General features: G+C 38.0%; 1 protein-coding gene across 1 annotated transcript in view; it reads left to right on the top strand.

The window, feature by feature from the left end:
• The window catches only part of LOC138037672 (NLR family CARD domain-containing protein 3-like), a 40,297-nt gene extending 25,231 nt beyond the window's left edge, over positions 1-15,066 (top strand). The window contains exons 2-5 of the mRNA XM_068883574.1: positions 5,012-5,227; positions 5,451-5,565; positions 9,885-10,517; positions 12,395-15,066. Of these exons, the coding sequence (XP_068739675.1) occupies positions 5,460-5,565; positions 9,885-10,517; positions 12,395-15,066 (3,411 nt within the window). The 5' untranslated portion in view covers positions 5,012-5,227; positions 5,451-5,459. The remainder of the gene's footprint in view (positions 1-5,011; positions 5,228-5,450; positions 5,566-9,884; positions 10,518-12,394) is intronic.
• The last annotated feature ends 2,368 nt before the right edge of the window (positions 15,067-17,434 follow it).

A 17,434-nucleotide genomic window follows, 5' to 3' on the forward strand; every position in this document is an offset into this window, starting at 1 on the left:
TATCTATTAAAATAAAGAGATGCTTTGGGCATCAATCAGATCACTTGATGTATGTAACACTTGAAGAAAATTTCACTTTTCAAATACCATTTATTTTATAAGAAAACGAAAGTTCATAGCTAAGTAGTTTCTATATACCCGTATCAAGGAATTATCCATGGGAATTCAGAATTTCGAGAGCAAAGTACAAAACTTGCACACATTTGAATACTCATTTCAATTTTCATAAGTACTGGTCATGCATGACATGGCTTGACTGTAAAAAAAGCTCTGGGCATCTATCATCAGTACTTACAGCATTAATTTATAAATTATAATATAGTCCTTGAGTTACTAACCCCTGTCCTTGAGGCAAACCATTGGTGGGTTTACAATAATGTTATGTGCCTGTAAGGTCAAGCAAAAGCTGCAAGAGATTTTGGCATAATGCATAAGGGATGTCAAATGTAGACTACATCATTTAATGAATTTTAAATCCTGTCCACTGTAGTCACCTTTGTCAACAATATGTTTACAAATGAACCAGTCATGGAGATGGTTGTAAATAAACACAGTCAAAGAAGATGGTGCATACAATGCAAAAGGGAGAGGTTTCACATACATGTACCTACGTATTGTAGATTGTGCTGTACTAATCAGAAGCAAAATCTAGGCAAGTTCAAAACAACTTCCCACTCCTCCGTGGTAAATTTATTAACACATTCAACGTACATGTAAGCAGTAACAGTTTTAAATTATAATCAGGAAAAAATGGGAAAATTATTTTCACTTGAATTATTATACAGTGTACTATCAAAATCACTGAAGTGGTAAATTTGTCATTAGAAATGATTGAAGTTTCCAAAACTGAGATTCTTCTTTTTTCACCACATGAGTGGAAAGAATGAAATTGTCACCTGATCCAAAAAATTTGCTCTGTGGGAGTCTCCATGTGCTTGCTCGCAAAATGGCAAAGATGGAATTACAAATGAAATTCATAATAATAAAAGAGTGGAAAAGTCATCTTTTGATCTGCCAAGAAAAGAAATTTTTGTCCGTGGAACTTAATTGAGAATTCCAAAACCAAACAAGATCAGGACATAACAGTACTGATCATACAGAAGATGGTGAAGATGAACAGTCATTTCGAAGGTCATTGGAACAGATTCTACCTCCCACAGACGAAACCTCAAAATACTTCAGCTCTAGGTACCTGTACCATGGTCTGACACAGCAGAAAGACAATTAATTTTGTAGATGAAAGAAGTCCACATGGTGAACTCACATCAGTGAGGCCAGAGACTCACCTATTAACCACTGTTGTAAGCACTTTTGGCAGCGTTTACACGAATGTGGTTTCACATCGACACTGTTTTATGACTTCAAAACCGCTTCAAAATTGATGCGGTTTGGAAGTGTTTAGACGGAACTGTTTTTGCCAGAAAATCAAAGTCGTGATGGTATAAGCGAGCGCTGCACTATGTGCTAAGTTCACTATTTTGAATTGAACAAATGAATGTAAATTTTGTGCCACAATAGTAACTGTATTCAAATCAATGAGGTTTCGCTGTTGACACGACAGATAGAAGAGCATTGTTTTGAAAACGCTTCACTTTTGGCAGTGTTTTCAAATCGACACGGTTTCGACAACAGTCTCTGTTGCTGTGTTGTAAACGGAAGGTGTAATGGCATTGAAAATGATGCGGTTACAAATGAATACGCATTCATGTAAACGCTGCCTTACAGGCTTGATAGACCTCTTTACAGTTGTGTGCTTAGTTACTACCTGCCCTTTAAGTGAAAGTGAGGCTAGTGTTGACCTTGCTATGATACAGACCTCCCTCCTTTTCATATGTTAATGATGTTGTTGTCATGCTAATTAGTAAGAAGTTACATAAGAAAAGCAGTGAGGTTTCCATCAAAACAAGGTCAACTCCAGCCTCACTTTCATCCATAGGCCAGGTAACTAAGCACACAACTGTAAAATGGTCTATTAAGGACGTTCGCGCTAATTGTTTTTGCGCAACGTTACTGCGCAGGTAACGCGACTGTAATATGTCACGCATTACTTCGAGCATTAGTGAAGTTGAGGTTTTAAAACCTTTGCAAAAACCGTGGACGATAAGTCTTGCACAGCGTTGGATCAGAGAAGATCGTGATCAGTCAAAATTGATTTAAAATATCTATGAAAGTCAAGTAGACTACTGCACGACTGATATTCGCGAGGTTTTATCAGTCGTGCACTAGTCTACTTGACTTTCATACAAATTTTTCAAGCATCAGTTAAAATAACATGGCGACAAAAACGCCGAGGAAAAAATTCCAGGCCGGCAAAAGAATGGCACATTTATTTCCGAATCATCATGAAACTTCAAGGAGAAGTGAGCGGGAGGATGGAAAAGCTCTGGAAAAGGTAGCTGATCGAGTAGACTAGTGGCTGAAAGTTTGGAAAACTCGAGAACGAAACGTTGCGTAAATTTAATGGGGCTGTTTCTTTTTAATGTTTTTATTACCCTACGAACTTAAGTTCAAAGTGAATGCATGTTTTTAAAGTTCTTTTCCTTTACTTTCGTGAAAATTGAGCAGTATTTTCGTCCTCGTCCGCTTGAATAGTGCGGACCTGCGTGGAAACAATCAGCGATTGAATATTTCACAAAAAACACACTCCAGAGGATGAGCATGACGGCAATGGAGAAACATTATACAAAACACCAACCAAATAAAGATTACCCCTCCTTAAAACTTCGTTGCTATGCTCGAGATAGGTTTTTTTTCCGGTAAAAACCTTTCATCTCTTCAACGATCGATCCTCTCTTGGGTTCCAGTCCTTGCCCGACAGGTCACGCAAAAGCGTGACAAACGAACTTTTCCCAGAGCTTTGCAAAATCACATCGATTTTACTCGTTCAGATCATCGGTGACCTTATTTTTTTAATCATGAATCACTTACTTTACTTACTCTCTACAAAATATGATGAAATGAAAAAATTCTCACCGTAAGAAGTTATCTTTTTTTAACATTTTTTTCCCTCGAGCTATCGAATTCTGGTAGTGGTTGCAGCGGATAGAGCTTACGAAAACGCTCGTCGAGGATGAACTCTACTGTTTACCACATCCCTAGCGGCATACAATTATCTAGAAATCTCACTCCTAAAAACCTATGCACGGAAACTTTCACTCCAACAGTTTATTTTTATGATTTTCGATGGATGAGCAGATGAGCCTACATCTCGCTATTATGACCGGTTTCCCTGAATTAAGGCATTTTTCCACTGCCATTTTCTCCGAAACAAAGTCGGTGACTCCCATTTTTTTTTCCATTTTTGGAGTATGTACTTTATGACCTAACTCTAGGCGAGAAATGAAGAAAATCTCACCGTAGGAAGATTTTGGCGCGAACGTCCTTAATAGTGATGTGGGGCCATTTACAAGATCATAATCAGTGAAATTGTCTTTGACCTTTACATCTACAACGTAACATAATTTTTTCAAGAACATCCAGAAGCAACCAGATGAGAAACTGCAAATGTCATCAAGACGTTTTTAGCTATTGCTATCAAGAATACAAGTATTTTCAATCATTAGCAAGTGCACATTTAGAAAACTGGAAGAACACCATTGTTACAGTCATGACTCAATACTGTATCGGTCGTGACTTTCTATTTTCCATTAAGATTTGTGCAGTCTGCATTTCACCTTTTTAATGGCACATTTACCATTCTAGTGATTTTATAACTGCACTGTTTTAAGAATAAAGGTAAATATCAGGCAACATAAATGATAACTCGTTTGAAGGGCAGGTTAACAAAACGTCCATGCAGTTTTATAAGAAACCCATAAGGGTTGAAACGTGTAACGGCCTCTTGTGTGCTGGGAAACAAGCTTCTGAATATTCAATTCGCTAAGTACCATATTTGGAACAACAAGAGCGAGAGGTTTCCAAATATGGTACTTAGCACTTCAACCAATCAGTTTTCACTGAATATTCGGAAGCTGTGAACGCGCGTTACACGTTTCAACCCTTATGGGTTTCTGGTTTTATTCAGTTGGGGAATTGGTGACCCTGTTTTCAAAAGGTGTTATGTTTAAGGTTACTTGAATACATGTGAGTGAAGAAATATTCCATGAATATTGCCAAAACCCATGTGCAGTATTATAATTTTTATTAGAATTTCTCCTCTTTGAAGTGTCATTAATGTTGTTAATGTCTATTGCCCATGTTCTTCCTTCATATTACTATTTGATTTGTTTCTCTGTGGAGTTTAAAAACATTTGTCAGTTTTTAAATGAGTGTATGTCAGTTTTAGCACTTTTTCTTTTCTTCTGCTTCTGGAAAACTTAATAATTTCCCTGCAGGCAGAGTATAGAGGCATTGGTCAACACAAGGTGGATGTCTATGTATCATATTGCATCTTAGCTAGTGAATCAGAATTTTTCATCTGCTGGTCTAATCAGCGCTTAAAGTTCCCCGCCATGCAATGCATTTGAATGGAAAGGCTTTAAAACACCTGTCCACTTCACAGGATATGATGACATCAAAGACTCACTAGTTTAAATATGCAATGGATGTGCACGTGCCTAAATATGCAGCACGGGAATTTTATGCTTTCAGACTTTTAAACTTGTTTTTGCATGAAAAGTAAGCAGCGTTTACACACTGCAGTTTTAAGCAAGTGTGCATGTGTTTGACGTCATCTTATCCCCGATCCAGCTCTCTGAGGTTTAATTGAATAGTCTTGAACGTGAATGATGGCAGACCGTGAAATCCCAAACTTGCACTCAAAGAAAACAGCCTTTGGATAAAATTCAAAGCTCAAAATGGTGACTTAATTGCATTTGGCCTGGCTGAGATCAAAATCCAGCCACGGGCCTGGATATTGATTTTACTTAGAAAACCTTGGGTATGTTCACCCCCTGAAAGCTACCCAGAAATCTGTTTTTTTGTCCATTCCTAAACTGCCTGTATGTTACACTGTACTTCCTACTCCTTTAACTCTATCCTGCCTTGAAATTCCCTTTTCCTTGTGTTGTAGGTTTAAGAGGACGTAAGTGTGACGGGTTTTCCAGTCAGTCCTGTGGTGTGAAGGGTGCATGTGCAAACACTGAACTTGTTGCCAGTGGTACTGCTAGCCTGAGCACTTGCCTGGTTCTTACCTCTCCTCCCGCCCCAGCAAAAACAACAACAACAACATGGCTCTTCTTTAAAAAGAGAAGTTTAAAATCACACAGTTTCCCTATTTGAGCTCAAGGTAAGCAGGTGGCTGATTGACGGTGGTGATCCTATCAACCCATTGACTCCCAGGGGTTTCCCATTGACGAGTAAAATCATCTGGCTGGCGTTAGAGTAAAATACTAAGTATGGCTGGTTTAGGCCTGCATGGGAGTCAAACGGTTAATATGGATTTTTTTTTAACACGCCCAAGAACAAAACACTGATCCACTTCTTATCAATTTTTATTTTCTTGTACATAGTGAGGGAAGATGTCAAAAAAGCCAGAGCATGGTAAGAAGCCGTCAGCATGGAAGGTTGTCAAAGGTGTTGGTTTGGAAATGTTGCAGGGGAACAAAAAGGAACATCAACATTCTGGTAAATTATTTTCTAGTTTCTGGTACATAACAGCAGTATATCTTGATCACAATAATGGCACATAGTTTCTATTAAAAAAAAAAAAAGAACCCCAAAAGTCATTTGTTTTTCAAAGTTGATGAAAGTGCAAATTAGGAAGTTTGATTTCCAAGCTTAGGGTAAGAAATATATGAATTTGGTAAACTGTCATGCAGTGCATATATATTTACCCAAATAAATTTTTATATCATTTGAAAGGCTATTACTTAAAGAGTTAACGGTGCAAATATTGTTAGATTTGGAGCTTTATTGCTTGTTAAAAATGATGCAGTATCAAGGATACATGTACCTCCAGTCAATTTAAAACAAAAATATTAATGTAAGTTGAAATTATTTTGGGTGCAAAATTACACAAGATTCTAATTTCTAAAAAGTCACGTAACTGGATGTCTCGATGATACTATAGACCAGCTTTTAGGAGGTCTTGAGCTGATCTGAATTGCTTCTTTTAGGAAAGTTTGACAGTAAAGTTAGCGTAACTTAATTATTTTGAATGATGCAAAAAATGGCAATTGCAGCAGGAATTCTTAAATCTGCTTTTTCTCAAAAAGGAAAATGCCCATGACCAAAAACTATACTGACAGTGCATTTGGAGATCGACATCATACAAAATGTTATTGCACTCTAGAAGTACTGTCTTTAGCAGTCATGTGGTTGACTTTCAGTGATAAAAGTCGATGTAATATATACAACATGAGCTGTAGATCTGTATCGCATTTACACACTCGTGGTGAAGGTCACTTTCAAGGGTGACGTTGACTGATGTTTAGACAAATTACATGTATCTGAGTGGATTAGTCATCTACAAAGTCAAGTGATTTGTGTAGTGCCAGTAGATGGTATTAATACTCTAGTCATTGATGCTGTGATTGGTTATCAAAGTCATGATGTTATTAGTTGATTGCTGGTTGAGCCTTGATGTCATTGGCCATGAAGACTGTAAAATAGTGATTGGTGCATTTTGATCCATCTTAGTCTAATGTCTTTATTTGTATTGTCAGCAAAATAGCTATATCAGTCAGTTATTTTTATTGTTGCAGCTACTGTTGTTGATAAGTCATATGTAGGGCCGCAGGAAGTTTTTGGAATTGGTTTACTGGTTGTTTTAAGTTAGTAAACCAAAGCTCTTTTCTGTACTGTCCATTGGTAGTAAAATTTAGGCTCTCTGTTGATGTCACCATTAAATTGTGTTGTTACATGTTTGTGTTGAGTCACTCTTGCATTCAAACCTGTTGAGCACGTGTGAAGATGTGATTGGACTAAACACAATAGACACATGTTTGAGCTGCAGAAGCCCATCACAGTTATGAAAATTACTTGAGCAGTAACAAACCTAAGGCAGGAGTTTCAATAGAAGCCAGTTACTGGCGGTATACGGCCGCCTGCTTTGCCTCACACCGCCGGCTAGTTTGCCTTGATTTTCACTAAAAATGGTATCATAAACTTGTCAAACTGTCACCTTCAATGGGCTTTCATGGACGGCTATTTCAGAAGTTGTTGAAATTTCTGCCTACCTACACCAAATTATGGGTATGTTTTTGGTATGTATAAGTTATGTCAAAGGTATGGCTTGACATACCTATAACATATCCGTCACATATCAAAAACATACATATGACATACCAACCAGGAATAGTTTATGCATTAATTGCTACATTTCTCTTGTTCAGGGCTCCCTTACTTGTAAACTACAGTACAACAATCACAAGTGAGAAACCTCATCATGTAAAACATTTATTTCACCAGCAGGTCATTTATAGCTGCATTAATATGCAATCTTATAATTACATACTGGATACAGGTATATTAATGAACCGGAAGTCAACTTGTATAATTTGTCTTTGTAATCTTCAGACCAAGATGAAGTAAAAATAACTTTTTAATTTGAATTATGGAAAATGGTCTATTACTTTAAATTTTTATCCTCCGTTACTATATATAGTTGGAACTTTCTTGAAGGTCAGAAAAATCAAGAAGAATTAGCTTTAAATAACTGTGCCCATGTAGAACACACGAAACAAGGTTATAATGTATCTTGCTCCTGTAAAATAATATTCTATCAAATCAGAAATGTGCTGGACACTACAAAAAAACATCAGTTGTCAACCTTACAGTTACCATCATGGCTCACAGACAAAAGAAATAGAATACAAATTTCAAATTAGTTACGTCTTTTATTGTATGTACCTGAACATTTAATACAGATCACAACCTTTGGATTCGGTTCTTGTTCTAAATTTAAATACAAAAAGGCTTTTAAAGATTTCAGGTAAACCAGAGAACTAGGACAAGTCTTCAAAAAGTAATCCTCTAATACATCAAACCATAAATGTTGGGGACACAGAATTAGCTGCTAAGCTTGCATATTTCCCTTCTGTACTGTACGTTCCATCAAAGAATTTCTTCAGGAAGTGTCTCTTACTCTTTCATGCAACTAAAATAAATAAATAAATAAATAAATAAATAAATAAATAAATAAACAAAAATGTATATTATATATACTTCAATGATGCAAGTCGTGATTCCTCTAAATCAGTGATCATATCAGTTTTTTTTTACAATTAAAGTGTGTGAAGAGTAGACTAATAAATTTGGCTCCCTTTACTTAGAAACGTCAACCGTTTTCTCAGACACTAATTCAGCATTGAAAGGTAACAGCATTTTCGGGAACGAAATCAATCATTTACCTCACCAATTTGATCTAAAGGTTCAGTTTTCTTGCTTACCAATTATTTTTACTTGGCTATCGCATTTTATGCACCTATCAATGTTAAGCCCCAGGGTGGGGGCAGGGGGTGGCTACCTACGGGAAATTGACTCAGAGAACCTTTCCCTGGGTAGGGATTTTGACACGTGTTTCCCCAGGGTTGGGAAATTGACATGCCCGCCATCTTGGAACACCGAGAGAACCTGGAGATGAGTTATCCATAATCATAGTTTTCACGTGACTTCTCTCTGGTTTTCCTGATTTTTCTAGAAAGGTGAAAAAAAGGAAAGCGAGTTTGTCTTGTTTTTTTGTCAACATGGACCACCACTTTTTTCTGTCTTTGCTGGAATGTTCAGGAGTATAAGAATGGTTATCTTTTTTCGTGATTGCTTTTTGTATACTTAATATACGTATTCATGAATTTTCCACTCTATAATTTCATTGTGCATGCTTAATTGATTCGAAAGCCTGTAAATAGTAAAAAAACTATTTACAAGGCTAAAAAAAAAATATTTTGTTCACAATATTATTGTATTGCTCAATTTTAGGTTCTTGTTCAGTACCGTAAGCAGCGGAAAGGTGTTGTGTTACACAACAAATTTCCATTAGCTGTTAAATGTGAATCTAATGGAAAAAAAGTTACTGCAGGGCAGGAATGTGATGATCAGAAGGTACCCAGGGGTGGGGAATTTGACGGTCTGTAGGTGCCCGGGGGTGGCAAATTTTGCGCTAGCCTCAATCAAAATGTCGCATTCCCCTGGGTCAGCCTGCCCCCCACCCTGGGGCTTAACATTGACAGGTGCATTAATAAAGTATCCTTGCCCGAAAACTTGACTTGAAGGTGTTCTAAATATATTTAAAATCGCCATATTGAAGAGAATGAGTAATGAAGTCAAATGTTATTCGCTTATAGTTAATGCTTACCTTTTTACTTGAGTCGTTGTTCTTGCCTTGGATCAGCATTTAAAGAGTAAAACCAACTAAAAATCACCATGAATTTGTGATCGATCGTTGATTCAAACGTTTGAATAAACCGCCGAAATCTGAGCTTGCACTGGTGACTGCTGACCAAAACGAAAACGGCTCACTGGTTTCCAGTCTGGTCTCTTACGTGTTAACCAAGATGGCGGAATCGAGGTTCTTACTATCGTTGGATTATATTCAGGATACATTGAAAAAAAAAGAGCAAGTACCGTTTTGGTATGTTTTTAATGTATGTTTTAGGTATGTTTTGAAAAAAGACATGCCTAAAACATACTAGAGTCACACAGAACATACCTCAGACATACCTCAGACAAACCAAAAACATACCCAAAATTTCGTGTGGGTAAAGCCTGAAAATTTTCAGCTTGAACAGAATTTGAATCCATGGGTGGGAAACTACTCTACTTCTGAGCTGTCTAATGGGATCACTGGTGACGAGATCGTATTGAATTTTCAAATGAAAGTAGCAATGGTTATTCATAGAAAATTGTGAAAACTGAAGCAAACTCACCTTAAATGAGGTCTTAATGATGATGGCCTTTAGTAACCAGAATGATGCCTTAGAGATCTTTTCTGACACTTGTTTCAGGTGCTGTTGATGGGAAAACCAAGTACACACTGCTTTGTTGCCTTCTGGTCAGGCTGGGGTCACAAGTGTTGAGAGATGTGTTTGACAGAACAATTCGTCCTCAAGACCTTTGCAGTGCCTTGAAAAATGAGCCAGCGCACTCTAAGATTCAGTCTCTTCGAAAAGAAGGAATCCTCAATCCAGTGCAGTGGAGTCAGTTGTATCCAGTTAAACCCTCTTCTGTATCATCCACAGGCTTTGACCCTTCTCTATTGATTGTGCTTCTGAGGACGATCTGTAACCTGAGGCCTCCATCCTCTGGCTGGGATCTACTTCCTCATTCGCTTGATGCCAGCTGTGAGTCTGACATTGTACGTTTGAAGTATTGTGTGAATGCACTATCAGCCCATGCTGAAGAGGCCTCTGTTAGCGATGCAACGTTCTGTAAGTACAGAGAGCAGATTCAGAAAACACTGGTACGATTGGGTGGAGCTGAATATAAAGATGCCATTTGTGAACTTGAGAAACAAGAAATGGATCCATGGGATGGGGAACATTTCAAAGAACTTCTGAAGCAGTGGAAAGATGGTGACGACAGAATTAAGGACAAACTGAATGAGTGGGAGTGTATAATGAAGACTTCTGGAGAGGCAGGTGGGTTTTTGTGAGTAAAAACGTAACGTTACATTAACATGTATTTTTAAGGACTGATGTCTTCTGTTGGGAAAAAAAAAATGGCACTTTTTGTTAGCTGCTGAGTACTGTGAATTATTAACTGTGTGTACTGTATAGGCAATGGCTGTCTGAAATGTCTAGCAGCAGCCAGCGTCTAGGAGGAAAAAGGCTCTTATGTCTGGGATCACACCGATAAAATCAGTGGGAAGAGAGAGGGGTTAGGGGTAGGGTGGGGAACACCAATAAAGAAATCCCAAGATGTCATTGAAACTACTTAAATGGCCATGAATGACAATACAACGTATTTCGATTCGTCATGCTCACTGGTTGCAAAAGCTCATTAGATCCTAGGGCATGTGTGTATTTATAATCGCTGCTGACCACAGAGGATGGGAAATTACATATACTCCTTGTTGTTAAGTCCAATTTGACACCTTTTGCTGTTCATTAAAAGAAAATACGCATTTATTTTCGTGAAATGACAACCAGTAGCGCGAAGATACATTCATGAGCGTTAAAACTAAATTAATATCCATCTGAAGTTTCGTGTTAGTGAACTAAGCGTACAAACCTTAGTGTTTATAAGGTTTACCCATCATTTATTTTTCTCTGGCCTCTATTTATAGTCTGCAAATCTCATGTACAGTGGCAGAACTTAAACAAAATAAGTAAGGTCTGGAAGTTGTTTTAGTGGATAGTGGAATCTTTTTGTAGTTAAAACTAAGCATTAATTTTCATTCAGGAGATGTGTGTTATTCCCCATTAATATTACAAATTACAGTTAAAGATAGGGAGAATATTATAATGAAGACTGCTTGAGATAATTGAGTGTTTTTTGGAGTAAATACTTGACCTGTTACAGCTTTTTTTTCTTAAGAAATGATATCTTGTGTTGAAAAGTAAGGAAGTATTTCACCATTTGATACATGTAGGTTTTGGAACCCGGATGCATGACAGGCGCAAAGATCAGTCTCAAACTTATGATATTAACTTTTCAGTGTGAAAAAATAATTTGCATTACTATCAAACTACATTTTCTGGAAAAAATCTTGGGTTAGCGACAAAAAGTGACGAAAAGGAACTTTATTTAAGTGTCTAGTCGTTCTTGCGCTGGAGCACTAATTCGGGACACTGTAAACTGAAATCAACAATGAAAAAAATCAAGTCAAATGTTAGTTTTTGATGAGAAGGGAAACCGGGCCACATTGGTGGGAGGCGAGTGCTCTCACTACTAACTTATTAGTACTTACCGGTGAGACTCATTCACGGCAAACTAGATATGCTAAATTTAATATAGCCTGCCCTCGAGTTAAACGAAATACAGAAGGTGGTAGAACATTTACTGTGACTGCTTGTCGGGAATGGAATAAGCTACCTCTTCAAATGAGGAAAGCAGAGACTCTCAAGACTTTCAAAAATTCTCTTTCGAATAGGATTTTTAAAGACCAGCAATCTTTAAATCATTTCTCTATATAAATATTGTGGGCCACTGTGCTGCATGTTTATAATTGTTTCATAGTTTTATTAGATTTTGATAATTTTATCATAAGCTCTGATTTTTAACTATTTTAACTGTTTTGATCTTGTAATGAGGGCCTCTAGTTTATTAGCATTTAGATGCTATTTTGAGCTACCCTCGATAAATAAAGACTTCACTTCACTTCACTGCGCCATCCTGCACCACTAAAACCTTGACCATTTCTTAAATGACGTTTGTTTGTGAAATATTCCTAAATACTTGTCCTTCAGTGGTCTCAAAATTAAGAACACAATGAGGTTGAGGTTAGAGCCAAAAAAAAAAAAGCAAAAAACAGTTCAGGCAACACCTTTTTTAACATTATTTTTGTCTTTTGCAGATTTACCATATTCTGCCAATATTTATATAGAAAGGATCCGTCAGCTCTATAATACTCGTGAAAAATCTGTTCTGCCTGTTCCATGGTGTGAAGAGTTCAGCTTTCATCTAGATGATATTTTTACCAAGTTGAAGATTGTGGGCAAAGAAAAGACAAGGGGAACATGGACTGATGAAATCACCAACATGACAGCTATCTTTAAAGGACATAAAGATTGTGCGGAGCCACGAACTGTTTTAATTGAAGGAGACCCAGGCATGGGAAAGACGACCTATTGTCAAAAACTGGCATATGATTGGGCAATGAAACGCAAAGAATGGGACGAGTCTTTCCCTGAGATTGACGTTCTGTTGCTTTTGAGGTGTCGTGATGTGGAAACGGATATTTGGGAGGCCATTGATGACCAAATTCTTCCTGTTGATATTGAGGAAGACGCGAAGAAATGGCTCTTCAATTTCATTCGAGAAAATCAGTCCAAAATTCTATTAGTGCTTGATGGACTTGATGAAGTGGATTCCAGTAATTTTGACTTGTACAAGGACCTTCTGGAAGGTAGAGTCCTACCCAATTGCCGCATTGTTATCACATCACGCCACGAAGCTGGAAGGACCGTGAGGCGGTACTGTGACACCCTGTGGGAGATTATTGGATTTACTTTTGACGATGCACAGATATACATCCTTAAGTACTTTAAAGGCATGAAACACTTGGCAGAAGAGCTACTTAAACAGCTTTTGAGTGACAGATCAGAGTTAAGACAGTTGACACGGAATCCTCTGAACACAGCTTTACTTTGCATCATTTGGGAAGATTTTAAAGGTGTACTTCCACCGGAAAAGACACAGCTGTACATAGAAATAGTTCGATGTGTTTTATTAAGATATGAAAAGAAAATTGGATCATCGAATGGCAGTAATGTGGACCCACTTGAAGTTTACAAGGATGACTTGGTCCAGTTGGGATGCATGGCGTTGCAGTCTTTACGTAAAAGAGAGTTATATTTCGACGAGAATAAATTGAAAGGCAGTTCCAGTAATTTGATCAAGTTTGGGTTTCTGTCGATCCAGACCGGTGGCAGCAAGAGAAAACGTTCCTTGCGCTTTGGCTTTCTGCACAAGAGCTTTCAAGAGTTCTTTGCTGGCTTTTATCTTGCTTATGAGATCCTTGGTGGAGACAGAGATTGTAAATCAGTAGTGAGTGATGAAAGGAATATAAATGAACTGAAACAAGTGTTTTTATTCATGAGTGGTATTTTGTCTGCAACATCTGAAGAGATGACAGTGTCGTTGGTAAAAAGCATGGCAGAGGTTGCACGTTCGTCCAGTCATTTACATTTAGCACTTGATTGTGTATTGGAATGCAAATGTCATGGAGAGAACCTTCAGTCTAAGTTACTTCAGACCTTGGGACAGAACTGTCGTGTAAAAGATCTACGTATATATATTGGAGTGACTGCTGTGAATCTTTTCTGTGAATTTCTCAAGGTCAACACATGCTTGACTACTTTGAAATTGCACTTTATCAAAATTGAATCCCTTTCTGAGGCTCTCAAAGTCAACACATGCTTCACTACTTTGAATTTGAGCAGCAACAAAGTTGGTGCCGCTGGCGCTGAATCCCTTTCTGATGCTCTCAAAGTCAACACATGCTTGACTACTTTGAATTTGGGAGACAGCGAAGCTGAATTCCTTTCTGAGGCTCTCAAAGTCAACACATGCTTGACTACTTTGAATTTGAGCAGCAACAAAGTTGGTGCCGCTGGCGCTGAATTCCTTTCTGAGGCTCTCAAAGTCAACACTTGCTTGACTACTTTGAATTTGAGAGTCAGCGAAGTTGGTCCCGCTGGCGCTGAATTCCTTTCTGAGGCTCTCAAAGTCAACACATGCTTGACTACTTTGAATTTGAGCAGGAACAAAGTTGGTGACGCTGGCGCTGAATCCCTTTCTGAGGCTTTCAAAGTCAACACATGCTTGACTACTTTGAATTTGAGCAGGAACAAAGTTGGTGCCGCTGGCGCTGAATTCCTTTCTGAGGCTCTCAAAGTCAACACATGCTTGACGGCTTTGGATTTGAGTAGGAACGAAGTTGGTGCTGCTGGCGCTGAATCCCTTTCTGAGGCTCTCAAAGTGAACACAAGCTTGACTACTTTGGATTTGACTTGGAACGAAGTTGGTGACGCTGGCGCTGAATCCCTTTCTGAGGCTCTCAAAGTCAACACATGCTTGACTACTTTGGATTTGAGTAGGAACGAAGTTGGTCCCGCTGGTGCTGAATCCCTTTCTGAGGCTCTCAAAGTCAACACATGCTTGACTACTTTGCCTTTGAGTTGGAACAAAGTTGGTCCCGCTGGTGGTGAATGCCTTTCTGATGCTCTCAAAGTCAACACATGCTTAACTACTTTGTATTTGAGGGGCAACGAAGTTGGTCCCGCTGGCGTTGAATCCCTTTCTGAGGCTCTCAAAGTCAACACATGCTTGACTACTTTGGATTTGAAAGGCAACAAAGTTGGTCCCGCTGGGGCTGAATCCCTTTCTGAGGCTCTCAAAGTCAACACATGCTTGACTACTTTGTATTTGAGCGGCAGCGAAGTTTGTCCCGCTGGCGCTGAATCCCTTTCTGAGGCTTTCAAAGTCAACACATGCTTGACTACTTTGAATTTGTATGAGCGCTAAATCCCTTTCTAAGGCTCTCAAAGTCAACACATGCTGGAAATTGTTGGAAATTGATTTGGGATGAGTTCGATTGATCGTATTCCAGAATAGGAGTACATGGAATAAAAGTTATAAATCCTTCGTTTTTGCGGAGATTCACATGAAAATTGTGAAACACCTGTTAAAATGTCTTGTTACTTTAAAACCATTGTAAATCATCACTCCACATACTCTTATTCCGGAATAGGTTCAATGGAACGTACCCTTGGATTTTAACCAATTATTTTCCCAGAGTCGGGTGCCAAATTCCTTTCTAAGGCTCTATATGGCGTATCAAGCGCAGCAAAGGTATTAGGGGTGTCTGGCTTATCAAGCGTATCAGGTGTATCCAGCGTTTCATGCGTAACCCTGATACGCAGAACAACCAATAAGTTACAACTGGGGTCGGCAGTTCCAACCACACCAGTACTTTCTTCTCTCAGTTTCCTTTTGTTATATCGTAATTGTGTGGCTTTGGTTAGAATTTGCAGAAATTAGGCTAAAGGACTTGAAGCAAAGCGATTTGATTTGGAAACGTAAATTAAATCGGTAACAACATAACAATTATACTTACATGTGATTTTGCTGTGTGTACAAAAAATTACATTCAAGTTCAATTTTTCAAGTTTTATTTATTTACAGCAAACAGTTAAAGTTATTACTGGGCTGGCTTGCAAATAGCGAAAAGCTAATCATGGCAAGCCACACTGTACACAGAATTATTTAGACAATTTTTTTAAAAGAAGTGAATGGTTATTATATACAACAACAACATGTAAACATTACTTTTCGTGCTTTCAAATATTGAGAAAGTAGAAGAATTTAGGAGAAAAGGAGAAGAAAGCATTCTAGGTAAAAGAACAATATGTAAAGAGGAAAACTACAGACTAAACTTAACTTCAGTAAGAAAGGTAATTTTTCATCTTGTTAATTAAGGTATCTATGTAGTTTTGTTCTAATAGTTTTTTAAAAACAATTTCTGAATACGTTTTTGAGACTAGTTGTTAATATTACCTAATAACAATATTCTCATGTCGTAAAGTGATGCTCCACAGGTAGATTTGAAAATGTTTAGCTTCTTAATTTTAAAAAATAGCTAAAAATAGCAAAAAGCAGTTCAGAAATGCTCATAACATGGTAATTACTGCTACAATCATTAGTTACAATTTAAAAGTAGACTGAAATCTCCAAAACAAATGTGAAAGCATAATTAAAGTTAGTTGATCATGGTCTAATTTGTGATATGTCTTATATTATATAAGACATTGCAAAAACCTTGTATTTTGAACAATTGAAAGTAAAATGAACAAATTATTTTTCTTTGTCTAATAAAACTTGATTCTTCAAATAGAAAAATTTACCTCCATTACTGCTTGTGATAAGCTTACGAGTTTGGATACAGTGCGAGCCAGCAAGCCAGAAATCCCTGAGCCCAATAACCGCAAGCTACCTAAGGAACTGTAGGCTAACTGCAGTGCTAACTAGGCTAGCCAATGTGTAATTTAGCTAACCGTAATAGCTTGCATGACTCCTACGACTTGGAGCCATGTGAACCAAGCAAGCAAGAAATCCCTTATCCCATTATAAGGGCAAACCACAAGCTACCTAAGCTAACTGTAGGCCAACCAGTGTGACGTTTAGGCTAACCAGAGTATCAATGTGTTATTTTAATAGGCTAACCAGAGTGGCTCGCTGTCTTGCAGATTATCCGGAATTGTTGCAATTTTGCTGGGATTTTGTAGAACCCGCCATCTTGACGGGTGGGCAAAGCGGTCAGAAATTACAGTGTTTGTATGGGAATCCGATAGCAAATAACTTCTTCCAAAATTGAATTTTACACAATTTGTGAATCAAAACCTTAAAATACTAGATAGAAGATTGTATTCACCAAGTTTGAAGGATGTAGCTTTCCTATGAGTCGCTGAGGTAATTACTGGGTTGCCTATGGCAAACCAGTCGAGGTCTTCGTTTAGTTTGTTTGTTTTCTTTTTTTTCTTTTTTTTAGTTTTTTTTTTTTTTTTTCCGTGTCGGTAAAAGTCTTGCCTGTCACTCCCCTGGTAAGTGGTGTCTTTGTGCATAGAGTTTGGCATAGAGCCGTCTACGGGTATGTTCTTAGGATCGAGAGGGTAGTGGAACTGCGTAGATTTCTCTGGTGGACACAGTAGAACCTGCAATGGCGTCGAAAGTCATGTAACGCGAATGGCGTTTTAGTGGATCCTTAAGCAAAATATACCCTTATGGAGCTCAATAATGGAAAGTCAGTTGGATAAACTAGGCAGGAAGCTCAAAAGCGACGAGTACTGGACTTCGACAACAATCTATCGCCCGTCGAGACGAAATCAAAGTGAGC

This window comes from Montipora capricornis, chromosome 2 (genome assembly GCF_036669925.1).
Source record: "Montipora capricornis isolate CH-2021 chromosome 2, ASM3666992v2, whole genome shotgun sequence".
Lineage (NCBI taxonomy): Eukaryota > Metazoa > Cnidaria > Anthozoa > Scleractinia > Acroporidae > Montipora > Montipora capricornis.